Below are 18,987 nucleotides of genomic sequence, written 5' to 3' on the forward strand. Positions count from 1 at the left end.
TCTTTCCTTATGCAGTTTAACCCAGTTCCTCAGGTGAGAACGGAACTTGCTTTGGTGGGGTAGGAGAGTGAGGAGTGGGGAGGAGGCTGCTGATCCAATGCCCCAGCCCTTGAAGGCAAGTTCACAAAGCATTCAACCAGGCTGAGGAAAAAATAGCAGGGGGACAGGAGGAGGCCATTCATGTAATAGGTGCCTCGGTAACTGACAGGTACAGGGAGGACAAGTCATTTAGTAGTGAAGAGACACCCCTCTCCCCGGCAGCTTCTGTGTCCCAAAAGAAGCATCTTATTTGCTTAATTCATCTTCAGTTGGTTGGTTCTCAGCACAGAGCCTACTTACATACTCAGGGTTCTCCACTTCTAAAGGGAAATCTACTGACTTGGAAGTCATGTCATTAATTTCAGCAACCACAATTCCATGCTGAGACTGTACTTTGTGAACACACTGCTACCTTGCGAATGCTACTTAATAAGGCAGAGGGCTTAAAAATACTCGCTAAACATTTGTTTATTTCAGTGAATACCTTCGGGGTTTCACACAGCTAGATTGGGTAGTGCAAGCATGTGAAGCAAATAAACGTCACTCCAGAAGGTGACATGTTCAGAATCAAAGAATTTGCAAGAATAAGAAGTAACAGAAATCCAAACTTAAATGACTATAACTGTAGCATATCTACAATAAAATGGGAAAAACCCTCATTTGCATAATGTTAAAAATACTGGGGCAGACTCTTATCTGTTTTTGTGTAACACAAAATGAGGATTTGGCACATGGCATCCTATTGGATAATATACCACACACACATGGTGCTTATTTTGGTTCCAATGGATAATACTATTGACAAATTTCCTTCTCTCTTCCCTCTCAACTTTATTCAATAGAGGAGGTAACAACAGCATCTGTTGCATTTGGCTGGATCCTAGGATGAGGAAATTGTGGCTAATGAGCCTCCCAGGCATATGGACACTAACAGCTCATGGTTGGGCCATGGTACAACTACGTTAGCACTCCAGTGGGAGTGGCAGATACATAGGCCAGTCACTGCACATCAAAGCAGGGCTGCCAAGATAGCATCCACAGTCATTTTGAATGGCCTGGAGCAGTTTCCACAATCATGGCCCTAGGGATGGTTACAAAGCAGCATGCATTTGTCTGTCACATCCTTTCCATCTCCTTCTGGCAGCCTTCTACCATGCTTCCTTCCTTAGCGGGTCAGACAACCAGGTGCTCTGACCACCCAGGTGCCTGATGCATCCAAGCTGTGGCCCCCCACCAGTCCTTCTTTCCATTAGTCATGGACTTGAAGACCTGGGATACTTAATTGGCTTAAATGCATCCAAATTATACACTTCAACCATCTCAGCATAACCCATCACAACAGCTTTCATTACCTGTATGCTCTCTGGCTATTTTCTTAATGCATCTAGGAAGAAGCCAAGGGACCCTTTAATCAAATTAATGTAGAAAAGAAATGTAAAAGACCTTAATGCACTGGGAAACAGTGTCCTAGCAGTTTCAAAAACTTGCCTGACAGTCTATGGACAAGCTGTCAGATCTGCTGGGCTTCATTTTATTTTTGGTTTCTGTAAGTTACAACAAACAAACAAACAAACAAACAGAGAACCTAAAAGTCACATACACCCAAAACATAAAATCATTAAGAGCATGTAGGGTATTGATAGGATCCATGTAAATCGTGTAAATAATCACGCTTCTAAGTTTTTTTTGTTTTTTGTTTTCCTGAAGAGGCCCATTAGCCAGGTAAATTCTGAATTACCAGAGGATATAGAGGAAACCTTTTTCTAATTGGCTGAGAGAGGAGTTTGTAATCTTCTTTCCCCTGCCCATAAGGTGACATAGCTGGAAAAATAATCAGATGGTAGTTAGGAAACAAATTAAATGCAGGTGTTGGTGTTGTTATTCTTTTTTACCTATGTCCCATGCCAGCAAATGAAGCTTGCATTTTGGAGCAGGCTTAGGACCCAGCTCTCCTCATCCAACCATGAAGGAAAGTCATGTTACCTTAGACTGATTCGAGTGAAGAGAAGGGCCCTGGGAGCTCAACAGATAAACGGCAACAGTTTAGGATTTCAGGGCAGAATTGACTTGATTGCAGACTGCTGCTCTCGCAGAACTGGCTTCTGTTTCTCTGCAGCTTGAATGTGGCCAGAGTCTTTAACTAGCCTGAGCAAAGGATCATAGTGGGAGCCTCCTCCATTAGTCCCTGCATTCCTGATGCCTTCACTACAAAAATGAAGGGCAGGGCGGCCCAGACTTCAGATGTCCCAGCTGACTATGAGGGACAGTGAGCTCAGGTGGGAGGAGTAGAAAGCCTGTGCTTCACACCAAAGCAGCTGGCAGAGTAGGGAGGCCCATGCTGGGGTTGTCAGCCTCCAGCTTTTGGTTGGTATCTGCAGGCAGCAGTGCTTAACAGATAAGAATGCCTTTTGTTTCAGAAAGATTGCAAAGTCCTATGGCACATAGCTATACCACAAACAAAAATATGTTTCGAATTTTGAAAATATAATTCAATATTCAAAACCAGCGGGAACCAAAACAAAAGCAAATTAACAAACAGTTTCTCAAAGTGACTGTATTTTCTAAGATCTCCTTTTAGAAGTTCAAAGGTCTCTGAGCAAGTTGTTTAGTCCTAATCTTCAAGATGGAGAGACTCAATTGATATCAGCCTAGGTCATTAACCCTATCTAGCTCATCTCTACTCTTTGATGCTAAACATCATGGACTCCAACAATATCACTGTGCACTGAGAACAGACTTAACAATTTACTCTTTCATGATGGACCAAAGGCTATATGGAAGAAGGGGGAAAGGTGCCAAGGAAGTAGGATAGGAAGAGAGACAAAAAGAGACTGCCCCAACCTCTTGCCGGGATATTTTGATCTATATAAATGACAAGTGTTCACGTATTACAGGAAAAAAAGTAAAATTCTGTTATTTGAAAATAGTGGATTTTCCAGAAATATATTTTCCCCAAATCAGAGGTAAGAGATTTTAAAAGCTTCAGAGATTAGGTTAGGGTTTGACAATATGATTATCTTTCCTTCCATTCATCATGTCTGTCATCATTGGCTCTTTCTGAAGAGTGAAAAGGGGAAAGTCTCTAAGCCATGCCCCACGCACCATACTCCTGGGACTTACTGATTTGAACTACCAAAATGTTGGCTGTCATAAAAAGCATGAGCATAAAGCAGTGTGACTGGTGTCCTGGCAAAACAGACTAGCATTTATCACCTACAACGAACATGGCCCTTAACGGAAGCCACCTTGGGGGGCCGAAGATTTATTGCAGCAACTCTGCCATGGTGCAGAAATATTTCTGGAACTCTTTCTTGGCAGTAAAGAGCCAGTGGCATGTTCCTTTGAATTTACTAATGGTAGGACATCTTTGTCCTTAAGGGTTGATTTTTTTCCCGAGCCAAGAACTTTTTTCGTGTGTGGTAGAGAGTGCTGTCGATGAGTCAAGTAATGAGCCTTCTGACTATGCTCTATTATTAAAGCAGATTTCATAATGACTTCTCCAAATATTTAGAAGGAGCATGCCTGTCAAAGAAATTTTGTAGACAGTGAAAGGTTTTGGAATTTATTCATTACCATATATATATATATATCATAGTGGTCTCTCAGCTAGAGGTGATTTTACTTGACAGAGGACATTTGGCAATATTGAAGGAGACTTTTGACAGTCAAACCAAGAGAGGTGTACTATTCTCACCTAGTGGACAAAGGTGAAGAATACGTTGAATGCCCGACCTGTATAGAAAGACTTTAACAACAGCCATGTGGTCTAATGTGTCAGTAGTGTTGGAATTGGGATCCCTGGTCTTATAGTCTGACTTATTCTGTTGGGTGAAATTTAAAGCAGAATACAACCATTATTATATCTGTAAAGTGTTATGTGTTTGCCAATCAAGGTGGATGTATATTTTCAAATACAGTTTCTAATCACACATTGCTTAGAACTCTAACTTACTTTTCTGAAAATAAACACTATTAATCGTCGATCCTATTCTATAGTAGGAAGATAAAATAATTATAAAACATCAGTAACTGCAAACATTTAGTTATATTTTTGTTGCTGTTGTTTGTTTTTCTTTGAGAATGTGTAACCCTGGCTGACCTGGAACTTACTATAAAATCTAGGCGGGTCTCAAAGTCCCAAGATCTACCTCCTTCTGCTTTGTGGGTGTATCACCATGCCTGCCTTATTAGTTTATATGTGGCAAGTATCTGAATAATTTATACATTTACAGGTATTCTCTTAATTAATATACAAACAATACTTGGAAGGAAATACTATTGCCAAACAGAATACCCTTTAAGGTTCCCAGAGTGAGCAGAAAATTTAAAATGAGAAAACATGCATTCTCTTCCAGACTCTGCTTCCGGTTGGGCACACAATATCAGCTACTCTTTTAACTTTTCAATTCTCAATTTGCCTCCCCCTACAGAGCAAGGACAGTGATAATATCAACCTGTCAGATCAAATAAATGGTGGGGAGATAATCTTCAGATAACTGTATTCCCACATAAAAGTGAGCCCCTTGCTCTACCTTCACAGTGAGCAAAAATGGCAATTCTAGTCACCATTGCAGGGACAGTAATGGTACAGATCTGATGCACAACTGTGAAGTCAGCATCTTACACCATGGGCCTTGTGGCTTTATGTCTATAGTGGTTTTCCAACAGAATTTCTACTTTACCAAGCAGCTAGAGAGCTATTCCACTCCAAATTCTTTCTTCATTTTGACTTTAATACTTTGTGTGTGTCAGCAGGGCTGGGAGTTGCCAGAGGGGGATGAGAGGAAACAATTCCTTTTAATGCTGCCGTTTGCACAATTATAATCTCTTATAAAATTATACAATATTGAGGACTCAACATCTTGCTTTGCATCACTCTGTTGTTTGATTCATTTAAACATGTGAGTTTTATGCAGAATGATTTCTGTGTTAGGAACAAGGCCTGGGATCCCAAATTCCACATGGTATAATTACTTCTTCTCACCTTAAAATGTTTGAGGTGGAAAAAAACCCATGTAATTTGTATATTCCATCCACCTTTTTATCTGGAGATGATTTTTTTTTAACAAATGAAAACAAATTTTCAGGTTTATGGAAAATCCCAGTCTCATCTTTCAGATTATGCTCATTACAAAACTATCACATTTGGGGAGAAAATGGTTTCTGCCCAGAGGGAAGATTTAAATGGGAAATTAGGAATAAGAATGGAGCCTAGAATCGGTGGTTCTAAACATACAAGACAGATTTTTAAAACACTAGAAGCATCTTTGGGTCACAGGGTATTTTATATACAATATTTGCAAGACTTTTGACATTGAGACGGCTATTTTCCTCAAATTTCTGTTGGCTTTAAGGATAGACAGTTATGCAGTAAATAAGACCTAAATAGGGGCTGGGGAGATGATGGCTCAGGGATTAAGAGCACTGATTGCTCTTCCAGAGGTCCTGAGTTCATTTCCCAGCAACCATATGGTGGTTCTGAAGCCCTCTTCTTATGTCTGAAGACAGCCACCGTGCACTCATAAAACAAGTAAATAAAATCTTAAAATTAAAAAAAAACTAAGACCTACATACTTTGATTTTGTTTTTATATGCCAAGTTGAAAACTAACATGAAGATTGGCTTTAAAAATTCTTTCCAACACCAAATGTGTCATTTTTAAATGCATGTGTACATACATGTGTACACTTTTATAAGGATATGTGTTGGTACACATGTATATGTAGATGTATATACATTTGTGTGTGTAAAATGCCAAGGACAACTTTAAAGTCATCCTCTATTTGCCTCCTTTGAGACATGGCCTCTCATTATTTGGGATCTCACCAAATAGGCTAGACTGGCTGGCCATCAGGTTCCAGGGATCCTCTTGTCTCTGCACCCTCCCCTCTGGAAGAACATGTTTGCACTACCAAGCCCTCAAAGAACTGCCAGCCTCAAAGTCCAGCACATTCATGTGGGTTAGGGGAACTCAACACATTTCCTCTTACTTATAAATCAAGCACTTCACCAAATGTGCTAGCCATCAGGTGACTTTTAAACAGGCCCATGCTTAATGGTCTATTTGTATATCGAAGACATTAATGTTTATCTGGCCTTGGATTTACCTATGTGGATCTAGAATCTGGATTGAATTAAGAATCTTAAAGATTTGCATGACCTTCAGAAGATTTGTTTTATTAGCCTTAAGACAGCTTCATTCAAAAGACAAGTTCAGGGATATCAAACTGTCTCCCTTTCTATTTATTCATTATATATATATAATATATATATATATATATATATATATATATATATATCATATATACATATATGTATATATTTATATTGCCATTCCATATATATGTATATAAATATATAATGATTATATATAATATATTATAGGATATATGTATATATATATATTATAAGGAAAATATACTTTCCTGTAATCAAAATATATAACTAAAGAGCATCATGGCTCAAAGTTTTACAATTGATTCAATGAAATCACAGTTTCATCTCAACTTAATTCATTTGTAAGAAGTACCAAATATATAAAGTTCTTACAGCCTTTTTATATCAGAAGATAGAATTTATAGAATATGCTCAGAATTTTAAAAATTACTTTTATGTCAGATAACCACCTGAGACCAGCTTTCTTTATACAGGGACATGAAAGGACAGATACAAAGTTCAGACTTCATCTTTAAGGCACTTAAAACTCAAGTTCCATGTAGCCTTAACAGAATCATTTTGAAAGTTAAAAGCTTTTCAAGTTTCCATAAGCAGAGACTGCATGCTATAAATCATATCCTCTAATTCAGGCCATTAAAATGTCCACTATTAACAAGAAAAAAATCTGGTGAAATCGCAATGGTAGAAAATATTAAAAATACTGGAAAAGTAGCCTATTAACTATTTGGATATGTTGGATATATGTTAACACCTGAGTATAAGATGGTGTCATTATAGTAATAGTTCAGCACTCCTTAAAATACCTAGAGTTTTATATGTGCATGTAAGAGCACACATACATGTTAATATATTGATGATTTAACATTGTCTTACACTTTTGGATCATTTCCTGACATGACATTCCATCATCATAAAGTTCTTACTGCTGTGAATAGTGTTGCTATATTTATAAATAGAGAAACATAGATAAAGAGAAATTGAATAAATCTCCCCAAAGCACAAAGCTGATGAGTAAGAGCAGCCTTTCTCTAACAACAGCGGCACCCCTCCTAAAGGACCGCTATCTCTAGTACCTCCTCCTCTTCCTGTGGGTAGGGCATCAGACATTAATGGTTTTTTTAATGTCATTAACTTACAGAATTCGCAGCACAAATTTAGGATGAAAATGTAGTATTTCCCTAAACAAACAAAGTATATATTAGTACTTTGAAGAAGGACGTGCATAAGCCACAATGGACAGGTAGACCTAGGAAGACAAACTTGAGGTCCAGTTCTTTCCTTCCACATTTGTGTGGATTCTTGGGATTAAAGTCAACTTGGGAGGCAAGTGTGTCCACCCACAGAACCGGCGTGCCAGACCCAGGATGGTATGTTAATATAATACAAATTACAATATGATTGTTCAGTAGAAACTTCCAAAATACTTTCCCCATTTGTCATTATTTTACGACTTTAATTCTTCCCCTCTCTCTTTCTTTCTGTGAGTGCTATGTGTGTGTGGTGCGCTTCTTACTGGCACAAGGCCTATAAGAGCAGCATTTCTCTTTTGAGGCCTATTTCCTGCTTCTCCATCTGAAAATGTTTTGTGTACTTCCCACATGATCTTTATCATCAAGTTTAGCTGGTGCCAACTGGAGTACCACGTAACCAGCTACATTAGCTGTTTGAGGCTTTTAAAATGGTTTATACTGCAAAGCACAAAGTATTCTCTGAAAGTAACAAGCAGGAGACTAAGACTTGGCTTTCACTACAAAAAAAAACCACTTGCTCAAACAAATTAAAATGATTTTATGTTTTATATTCATGTAGAGAATGACAACTGATATCCAGTCCTTAGAGGCCCCTCTCCTGCGTGTGAAAGAGCTAGAACCAGGTAACAAGACATGGGTTGAATGGAGCATTGTACCTAGCTGTTAGTGCTCCTTTCAAATAGTGCAGATTCTCTATTACAATTGGAATATCAATAAAATTAATGCATAAAAAGTTTCAAAATTATAAGGTGTCAGTCACTAACACAAGTTAGTTCTGTTACTGGTTTCTATCAGGAGCCAAAGTATCCCATTCAGGAACTTTCCAGACTATTGTTTAGCAATTACTTTGGTCGGGTGGACAGGCAGGTAAATTATATAGGTTTTATTCTGCATTATTTGCCAATGGTCCCATTTTGAGGGTCTATTACATTACCCTATAATATGTAGCCTAAATGATGCTATTAATTTATGATATAAGCGGGCTCATAATGCATTTTTCTTCTCTTTCTATTAAAAACCCCCACACTTTAATTTGATTCCCTTGTTCAAGAAGACATATTGAATTACTTGGATTACAAAGAGCTATTGTGAAAGTATATGACCATATTCACTCAGGGTCACAGAACAGAATGTGCCCAGTGATAGAGAATATATAGAATCTAAGTAGGCATCTTGAATAGTTTGTTACTAGGAGAGACACTTGAGAGGAACTCAGGTATCCTGAAGGGATGAGCTGAATGTTATAAAGGATTAACAGTTCCATATTCAGACACTGTGTGATGATATAGAGGGTGGCAGTCAGAATTGAGGAAAGGCATAGGTTATACATTTCAAGAAAAATTCCTCATTTGATGTACATAATAAAACTTTTTACAAATTGCATGTGTTTTATAAAATTATTTTAAAAACCAAGATAGTGCACTTCTTGTATTTTAACTGATCCTAAAAATAGATAAATGCAATTATGCTTACATTATCACATCTTTCAAGAAATCTTAAATGACCACAGCACAAGAGCCCATTGAAAACTTCATAAAAATATTTTTAGAGGACATTATTCCATAAAAAGATAAAATGCAACCCTGTTTACAAGGTTAAAATGTAATCCTTTCTGTTTTGTTTATCCTCACACATTTAACTTTGTATTTATCTATTTAGTTATTTTTGAACCAAAGAGAAAGCAGTGTGCGGCAGTGTGTGGGTGGGGTGGTGAAAGGGAATCATATTATAGCCAGAGGTATGTATCCAGTCTTTTCTACTAATCTCAGTACAGGACTCAATTAGCAAGAGCCATTTGAATGAATGTGTTTACCATCTCACAGACTCAACAATCTGCAAAGAGAACATTTGACATAGAGTAATTTGTGCTTCTTTGCTCTCTCAGTCCTTTTGGCTGAAAATAAACCAAATGTTCTCAATGGTCCTTACCTGCAGTGTACCACCATTGGCCCTGCATCTGGAGGATTGCAGGTTTTGACTCTCCGTAAGAAAGCTAGGAAAGGTGTGGGGTGCTCTGGAACACCATGATCAGGCCAGGCGGTGAACTGGAATTGTCTCACTTCCCTCTTCTCACTCGATCCATTCTGTGACACAGGAAGACTTGCTCAGACACTGCTTTCTAACATTAGTAGCTAATGATGAGTACCACTAAAATATGCTGTCTCAATTCTTTCCTTTTAGGGTATGGCCTTTGAAGACACAATACCTGGAGACCCAAGCCCTGAGTTACCCCCTAAATGGTCAGTGGTTGCTCAGGCAGGTAAGCTTGTCACATGAGAAGCTCTCTGCCATCTGGCTGCAACCATCTGGAGTGCTCTTGTCTATTTACAAAAAGAATTCGTTCTTCGATTTTGGGGAACCTTTCCTCAGAACACGGATTTGTTTCATTGTTACTGATAAAACACTGGTCCATGAGAAAGGGGGCTGGATGATAAATTCAAGAATGATCTCACAATTCCCTGTTGCCAGTGGGACCAAGATTTAAGTAAAAAGGCTTGAGAGGTTTAGTTTCTTTAAATAATAGGAAAAACAGGGCAAGAGAACAGAGATAAAGAGCAAACCTTATAAAGTGCAAATGTCCGGACACAGTATGTGGCAAGCTCCACAGTATCCAGCAGCGTCACCTGGACCAGCCCGTGAGTTTCTGTGCCTCTGCTGGGCCAATACTGGTCACACTTCACCTAAAGAAAGAAGTGACACATTCAGGCCAGATGCTCATCAACTCTTCTCTTAGCTTTCTTCTGAGTTGCTGTCGAAGGAAAACAGCTTTTCCACATTTCATTTTATGTTGATCTTTTCTCTGGCATGCCTTCTTGTTATCCCCAAATATGTAAATTACTCCTCCAATGCCAATATAAACCACATTTTAAAAAAACTGGTAGAAATATTAAGCAGTAACAGATTCAATTTTCTGGGAAAAAAAATAAGTTGCAGATTGCTGCTGAAAAAAAAATAGGGATAGAGATATTTGAAATTTTAGAGTACTTGGGGAAAACCCATTTGTTATTTGGTAGACACTATGATTCCCATCAGAAAGATTATACTTAGACATTTAAAATACATGGCTAGATAGCATTCATCCATCAAGATTTTACAGGCACACACAATGCCTGCTCGCAACTTACAAATATACTTGGTTAAAGAAAAGTAGAAATAATTTGAAAAATCTATCAAAGTGTAATACACAACATAATAAGTGTTACTTAAAACACAAGATAAATGGTATTTGTATGTAAAACAAATGAAATCTGTAGCATCTATGGGAACGATCTGTCTGCTCTTTAAGTATGGTTTTGGAGGGTTATTATAGCAGTGTGGTTTAAGTAGTACAATTCATTCATTTAAGATAAATGACCTACTATTTCCCTGTGAAGTGGAACAGTCCATGTAAGAACTACTCAAACCCAATTAGTTTAGCTGTGACAAAGAATAATTCCAACTCTGTTGTAAGCCTCAGATTTACTGCATGTGCCCACAGTGCAGCAAAAAAGCATAATAAAAATGACAAAGGCATTATATTTTCTAGTGAGGTCATAGGTCAGAAAATATTTACCCATCCTGCCACAGAGAAAAGAAATGTGGAAATGCTATTTCACTGTAACCAAAGGAAATACACTCTTTCTGCAGGCAAAGGAGCTATACTGGGGCACGTTAGCAGGCACATCCTTCATTTGAAAAGGGAAGAATAGAAAGTATGCCTACACAAAGGTAACAGGCATTGTCCTCATAGATGCTAGAAATTTGTGGTCTCGTAAACATAATTATATAATTATGCACTTTTTAGCTTAATAAGATACTAGCAACAGACTGAATGTCTCTGTTTTTTGGTTTGCATTCAGTCTGTGCTGTCTGGCACTCAGGCTGTTTCTGCCTAGATACCAGACCTTCTTAAAAGGGAGAGTTTTCACCTACTAGACAATTTCACTGAGAAGATAAAGAAGGAAGGCACTGTACTCTGTATCTGTCTATTTAGCATGTAGACGCTGAATTCACAAGGTTTGTTTCCATTGCCTTTTTCTCAACTATGAGGTCACAGGAAGTCACCTCTGACTAAACAAGCAACATGTAAGGGTTCAGATACAAAGCAAGTTGCAATAATGTTAAAATACTTTATATGTTTTCTACATTCACAAAATAAACAGGTGTTTTTATTTCTATTATAAGTTGCAACTCAAAGGGAAAAAAAAAGCACATAATAAAGTTAGTTTTTCAAGGACAATACTAATAAGATAGGTTGAACACTTTCACATATCTCCTGACCATTTGTTAAACCGACACCACACCTGTCAAATTTACCAAAGTACTAGTTGAAAGAAATCACAGTACTTAAGGAATAAAAAACAACTCATGGGAAAAGTCCACAAAAATTAGGCCAAAATAATTTTTAAAACCAAGGAAAAAGATACGACGTTGATGTCTTGCTGCAGTGGATGAAATATCTTTGTAGGCTCACATTGTATACATGTACATATGTGGTGTTAGTGCAGGGTAAGAGGGCCCCTCATGCTCAAATGAGCAATGGCGGCAATTTATCCCTATGTTGGTCTTCCTCTTTGATTCATTCTCAATGTAACCTGCACAGATGTCTTCTGATTTCACAGGGTTAAGAGCTTATATTTTGCAGTAAATAATACTTTAAGGCTTATGGTTTTAGTCCTATACTACATGAATATTTTCTCATTCCTATCTCATAGTATGATGTATAAGATTATGAAAAAATAAGCGTTTGAAAGAGATTTACTACTTCTTGATTAAGAACTCTGGATACATCATTAAGGTATCTTTAAAAAGTATTTCTTTGATTTTTTTTTGATATTACAAATTCATTATTTCCCCTTTTCTGTTCCTCACTTCAAACCATTCCATATATCTCTTCACGCTCTCTTTTAAATTCATGAGCTCTTTTTCACTAATGGTTATTACATACATATATCTTTAAGCTTTCATTTAATTAAATGTATAAATACACCTTCTTAGTTAGTATAACATTACTTGTACCCAGGTTTTCAGAACTAACCACCAAAACTTCATATATAAGTTAATATATAAATTGACCCCTTATAATGAAATTTTCTCTTTGCAACAGCTGGAAACCATTACGAAAATTACAGCCAATCTAAATGCAGAGTTGGGAACCCAATCCCATGGATACATCTATTGCAAAACTCTGTAACCAAAGCTCAAGGGTCAATGCAGATGAAATGCATGGTTCAAGTAATAAAGGGGCACCAGAAAGTGAAATGGAGCTGAATCCTATGTTCAAAGAGATAAACAGATTAGGGCAGTGGTGACTTTGGGGCAAGATCCTACCCAGCTAAACTAAAGCCCAAGCATGGTGGTATATACACCATTCCAGGAAACAGTTGCAAGCATAACTATGAGTTCAAGGCTAGCCTGATATAGAGAAATTTCCAAGTAAAGAAAAGCTTGAATTAAGGCCTGGTGGTATACACCTTTGATCCCATCATTCATGAGACAGAACCAGGGAGATCTTTGAGTTCAAGGTCAATTTACAAAACAAGTTCCAGGACAGCCAAGCTTAGGCATTGAGGGAGATGGAAAACAAAAGCTGTTGTTAGTAGAACTAGAGGACCATGTTCCAGCTACTGCAAGCAAAATTTGGCAGCTTTGGCCATGTGGCTCTGGTTTTAGATTCAAAAATAGAAGGGACTACTGGGACAATTGATGCTGGTTAACTGGAGCTAAGAAATTAGCATTGACTACAAAGAGATCAGTATCACTGAGGTGAGATTTTTCTGGGAAGTGTTTTCAGAGAGCACAAAGAAGGGAGTGTTCCAGAGGTAAGTGCTACCTAGACTTGGTAATGTGTTAGAATCACCCAGGTGGTATTGGTTTTAAAGGTTTGAAGGGGTCACAGTAAACAGCTGAACTTGTCACTGTGAGAGGCCAGGGGAGGCCATTTATGCAGGTGCAGCCTCAGTGTAGTTGATGGCTCAGGATGAAAAGGGTCATACAAAGAAGTTGAGACTTAGTACCATGAAGAGATTTTATGAAAGGCTATTGGTGAAGCCTAGTTGCAGCAAAAGACCCCAGTGTACTGGAAATGCCAGTACTATGGTCATGTTGTCTGTTCAGCAGTAGAACCCTAAAACACACCCCCAAAAGAAAATAGTCACTCATGATAAAAGTCCTGGCAAAAACAGGAATAGAGGGGGTCTATCTTAACAAAATAAAGGCAATATACTGGAAGCTCACAACTACCATAATACTAAATGGAGAAAAACTCAAAATATTCCTACTTGAATTAGAAACAAGACAGACATTTACTCTCTTCATGTCTATTCAACATCTTAATTGACATTGCTGATCACACTAGATAGTTACAGGTAGAAGAAGAAAACCTGACACTTATCTCTCAACCCTGTAAAAAAAAAATAACTGAACTACAAATCAGTGAAGGATTTCAACATAAAACCCAATATCCTAAATATGATAGAGGAGTAAGTATGGATGATGCTGGAACTCATTGGCACAAAAATGATTTCTGAACAAGACACTGGTAGCATAGCCATTGAGAACAAAAATTAAGAGGTGAGATCCAATAAAAGTAAAAAGATTGGGCAAAAGACATCATTATTGAATTGAAGAGGCAGCCCACAAAAATAGGGAAGGTCTGTGCCAGCTGCATATCTGACAAACTGAGTTTTTTGGATGTACAAAGACCTCAAAAAATTAAAAATTAATAAATATTCAATTAAAAATAGGGCATGGATCTAATCAGAGAGTTCTCAAAAGATGAAATGCAAATATATATATATATATATATATATATATATATATATTAGCCATCAGGGAAATTCAAATGATCAACTTTGAGATTTCATCTTACCCCACTCAGAATGGCTATGATAAAAAAGAAATGAATACAAATTCTGGCATTGATATATAGAAAGGGAAAACACTTATTCACTACTGGTGGGATTCAAACTATGGTGGCAGTATGCAATCAGTGTGGTGGTTCCTTAAAAGCTAGAACTTTATCTATGAGACGATCCAACTATACCACTCCCAGCATCTTTCCAAGGGACTCCATCCTACTATGGAGGTACTCATCCTGCTCCATTCACCATAGCCAGGAAATGGAAACAGCCGAGGTGTGTATCAACTGAAGAATGGGTAATGAAAATGCGGTACACGTTCACAACAGAGTATCACTTAGATATTAAGAAAAATGATATTTTAAAATTCACAGGTATGGGACTCATTCTATAACTGAACATGGAGAAACTGGGCAGGTACTGAACTGGAAGCTTCACCCTACTGAGTAACACTGGTATCATTGGAGGGTACTATATACACTACTGGAGGAGAAAAGTAATTATGAATGTCAGCTAGCTACAAACATAGCATAATGACCTGCCCATAATGACCAGTGCAATAGTGGCATGAAGATTAGGGAAATAATTACTTTTTGATTGAATTTGAGGCCTACTCCATGAGATGTGACCTATACCTGAAACTATTAATGAGACTAACAACATGATGCTGAATGTATCAGGGGGCATGGGGGAAGCCTACTAATATTCTGCTAAATGAACACAGCTGTAAAACAACTCCTAACAACCTATTGTTAAACTCATGGATCCATGCATAGCTCAGCCCCCAAGGGAGCAGCTTTTTGCAATTCACAGTAATGGATATAGAGACCTATAACTGGATAAAGTGTGGATAGTGAAAGACTATCAGATTCCTCTTCTCAAGGTCCAGGAATATGTGCAAAAGAGGGAGTGGAAAGATTGTAAGAGTCAGAGGTGGCAAAGAACTCCAAGGAAATAGGACATTCCACAGATAAGATGGCTGACAGACATAGGAACTCTGTGGGCTCACATACAAGACTTTCAAAAGTTCAACCCAGACAAAATCCCAACATGGAGAATGGAATGGGTACAAAGACTCACTTCTAGTCAAGACGTTATTTGACACTGTTGTTTACTAAGGAACAATCAGTTTTTCCAATGGAATCACTCTGGGTATATTAACCAATATTTCAGAGTAGCCCTCATGCTCAGAAGTAGTGATCAAACCTGTATTGGAGTACATGGTTTGTATGTGTGTGTCATCTTGTTTCTAAGAAAGAGAAATAGTATGAACTTGACTCAGTAAGGAGGTTGGGGAAGGTCTGGCAGTGGGTTGGGAGGTGGGGGAAGATCTGGGAGTATTTAGGGGAGGGGACAGACTATGATCCAAATACTTTGAATATAATTCTGAAAAAGTAAATGCTTTTAAAGAGAAGCAGTTTCCTCTGGGATGTGGTGGAGTTAGCAGTAATGAACACCTTCAACATCAGGAGGCAGAGGCAGCCAAGTCTCTGAGTATTTGAGGCCAGCCTAATCTACAAAGAGAGTTCCATCCAGGAAAGGCTCCACAGTGAAAGCCTGCCTCAACAACCCCCCACAAAAACAAAAAACTACTACAACAACAACAACAACAAAAACCCAAAAAACCCAAAAACAAAAAACCATGTTAACCACACAATAGGCACCACCATAAAATAAATAACTGCTGTTATAGAAAACACTTATTACCTTTATTCAATAAAATATAATTTTTCATCTTAGGAAACAAAAGAAATTCACAAGTGGATGGATGAACTATTCTTAGGGAGGTAAGCCAGATCAAGAAAGAAGAACATCACTTATTTCCTCTCACTGTGGATGCCAGCTTTGAATCTTCAAATGTATGTATTTCATTTGGAAGACCAAATACAGAATTAAGGAAATAAATAGTCGTGCAAATGGGAAAGGTAAGGAGGGCTTTGGGATGTGGTGCAGAAAGAATGCAGTGGTCAAACGGGAATAATAGAACAGAAGTGGTTATAATGGGATAAGGAGAGAAGGACAGGCTAGAGGTGGGAATGTGGGGAGCAGTAAATCACTCCCACTCCTAGCCAAGGAACTACTAGGAATAGAGAGTAACTGGAAGAGGGACAGTCCAGTGTGTATATATACACACATAGCCACTGGTAAGTCAACCATACATCCAGGAATATATGGCCAATGTAAATCGGACTTGATAAGATTTAAAAAAGATTATGGCACAAAAGTTAGGCAAGTAGGGAAGGAGTGGATCTGGGAGGTACAGAGGGTAAATATGATCAAAACATACAAAACTTTCAAGGAAATAATGAAAATATTATTTCAACAAAGAACAATAATTTAAGATATAATCTGGAAAGGACAAGGTTTTGTGGAGGCCCTTTAAAGGTAAGCTACTTCCTCCAGCAAAAGTTTGAGATCTGAGTTCTATGTCTGCTGCTGGCTAGAAACATGACATTCTAAACTCTCCCAATGACTGTAAGAGTCAAATAACATACTACTTCTGCATCCCCTAAAGAGATCATCAAATTGACCATCTCATAATGGCGAGGACAGCAACCAGAAGGAAGCTCTGAAGACATATTGAAGAGAACCGAAGAGATGGGTAGAAGAATTGTCTCCTTAAAGAGCTATGTGAAATGAGAAGCCCTTTCCCCCAAGGTTTGATTACACACCCTGCTTACTTCTGTGAGTTCTAAGTCAAAAACTGTAAATATCTTTCTTCTCCTTTCTATTTCTTTTTGGATTAACAATGCCAGTCCTAGTCATGTTTGCCTTGATCCTCCAGGCACTCACTCACAATCTTTCTCTAAAGACTCGTGCTCCCCTTTTTTTCCTGTAGCTGCTCAGACTTGTTTAAAAAACTGCAGTCTTATCCTTTCTTCTTCTCCATCTCCCTCCACTAAGCGTCGCCTAAGACTTATAGCTAGTTTGCACTAATATTTTTCTTTTAAACTCTAATAAAGCCATCCTTGAACTTCAAAGCAACAAATATTATTTAAATGCATCCAAAAATAAAACCCTGTCATTAGGCATACGTGGTAGGTGATGTTATAATAGGTTGGAGCATCCTGCTTTGGAGGACTCTCATTCTAGTTCATGGTCATTTCAATATGACTTATCTTAAAAGTGGCACCCAGTGGTACTCAACAAAGGTGGCCAACTTTATAATCAGGAATGTGGCTTAGAGTGGCTTACTTTTAAATTATCTATCACTTTCTGAAATCAAGTTTTTCTCATTTCAATTTACTAAAGACTTACTAAATTTGGCAAACCATCTGAAGTCCACTTATAACCAAACAGTTCCTCCTCAGAGTTCCAGCATTCCTGCTCTGAATCGCATCTGTTGCCCAGTACTTTGAGAAGCAAGAGATCAGGAGGCAAAGAGGGAGTGAAAGTAGCCAGATAGTAATGTTTGAGACATTGTAACTTGCTAAAAGTGACTATCTATCCATATTGAGCAATTGTGGCCATAGTGACTGCTGGAGTCTGAATTTTCTATTAGTCATAAACAGCAAGTAGAGATGCATTATATAACATAAATGGAAGTCAGTTTTGTACTCCATTTTAAATAATCATTTAAAAACAGGATATAACATTTTTTAAAAAATGTTTCATATAAGTGCCAGGGTCTATTTTAAGTAGAATACATTACTTACTGAGTTATTAAGATTTACAAATTGTAACTTCTGGTACTATGTTAGTACCAGATTTGTTTACTATTTTGCTCAGTGACTCTGATATTTTTTCAGCAAGTGCTATCCTTTGTCCTCAACTATTACATTTGACCACATAGTTTCCCAAGTTGCAAAGTTCACATACTTCCCGATGGATGATGTCACTTTATCTTTACTGACCACTCTTTAGTGGGGGCTCGAGGAGTCATCAGAAATGCAAAGTGAGTAATAGCAAATGATCAGATACTAACGCACTTACAGCTTCTCACAGTTACAATCATAAATCTAAAAAAAAAAAAAAACCCATAGATCATGGAAATTAGATGTCATAAAACATCTTACCAGTTCATGAACCACTCCAAAACTTTCTGGATCACTTGCAAAGTTTTAAAAGCTGTTCTTTTACTGTTTGATATATTTGCTAGCTAGTGATGCAGAGGTCTCACTCTGCATCTTTGCCAATGACTTATACCCTTAAACAGATAGGCAGCACAGCTTAGGTCCAGGCACTTTGTTATAATCAGAAGATTATTCTGTGATATCAAATACCACTTAGATATTAACTCTTACCAAATGAGTTGTTGGCATCTTTGCATGTTGATCTCATCACCAATAACTCCCAAGGAGCAAGTGGATGCTCCAATAGCTCTATAGTCAACTCTGCCTCTGGTTTGGCCATCGTCTTTTAACCAGCTACACTCAAGTACTACAATTACCAAGCAGTTCTGTTAGCTAACTGAGCAATTCTATGTATGAATAGTTTCCATAGACCAGCCAACAGAGATGGGACTGCATAGCTGTACGTAAACTGCTTCACCCATGATGGAATCATATTGACAGAAAATACAAAAAACATAAAGGTAACCGCTATGCTGGGAATACCGGACAGCAGGGAGATTACTTTACAGTGCATAAAATCGAAGTAACCTAACCCAGCTTGAGAAGATTAGACATGAATGTGGTGACAGGGAGGTTTGCACTGTCACTAGAAACTCTTATATCTGACTC

General features: G+C 37.9%; 1 protein-coding gene across 51 annotated transcripts in view; it reads right to left on the bottom strand.

Moving 5' to 3' along the window:
• Positions 1-18,987, bottom strand: part of Ptprd (protein tyrosine phosphatase, receptor type, D) — a 2,270,506-nt gene that overhangs the window by 31,322 nt on the left and 2,220,197 nt on the right. For all 51 annotated transcript variants that reach the window (NR_160919.1, NM_001352630.1, NM_001352628.1 and 48 more), the window contains 2 exons: positions 10,028-10,147; positions 9,396-9,550 (listed from right to left, as the gene is read on the bottom strand). Coding sequence is in view for 50 of the 51 variants with exons in the window: in NM_001352630.1 (NP_001339559.1) it covers positions 9,396-9,550; positions 10,028-10,147 (275 nt within the window). In the remaining variant the exon portion in view is untranslated. The remainder of the gene's footprint in view (positions 1-9,395; positions 9,551-10,027; positions 10,148-18,987) is intronic.

This window comes from Mus musculus, chromosome 4 (genome assembly GCF_000001635.26).
Source record: "Mus musculus strain C57BL/6J chromosome 4, GRCm38.p6 C57BL/6J".
Classification (NCBI taxonomy): domain Eukaryota; kingdom Metazoa; phylum Chordata; class Mammalia; order Rodentia; family Muridae; genus Mus; species Mus musculus.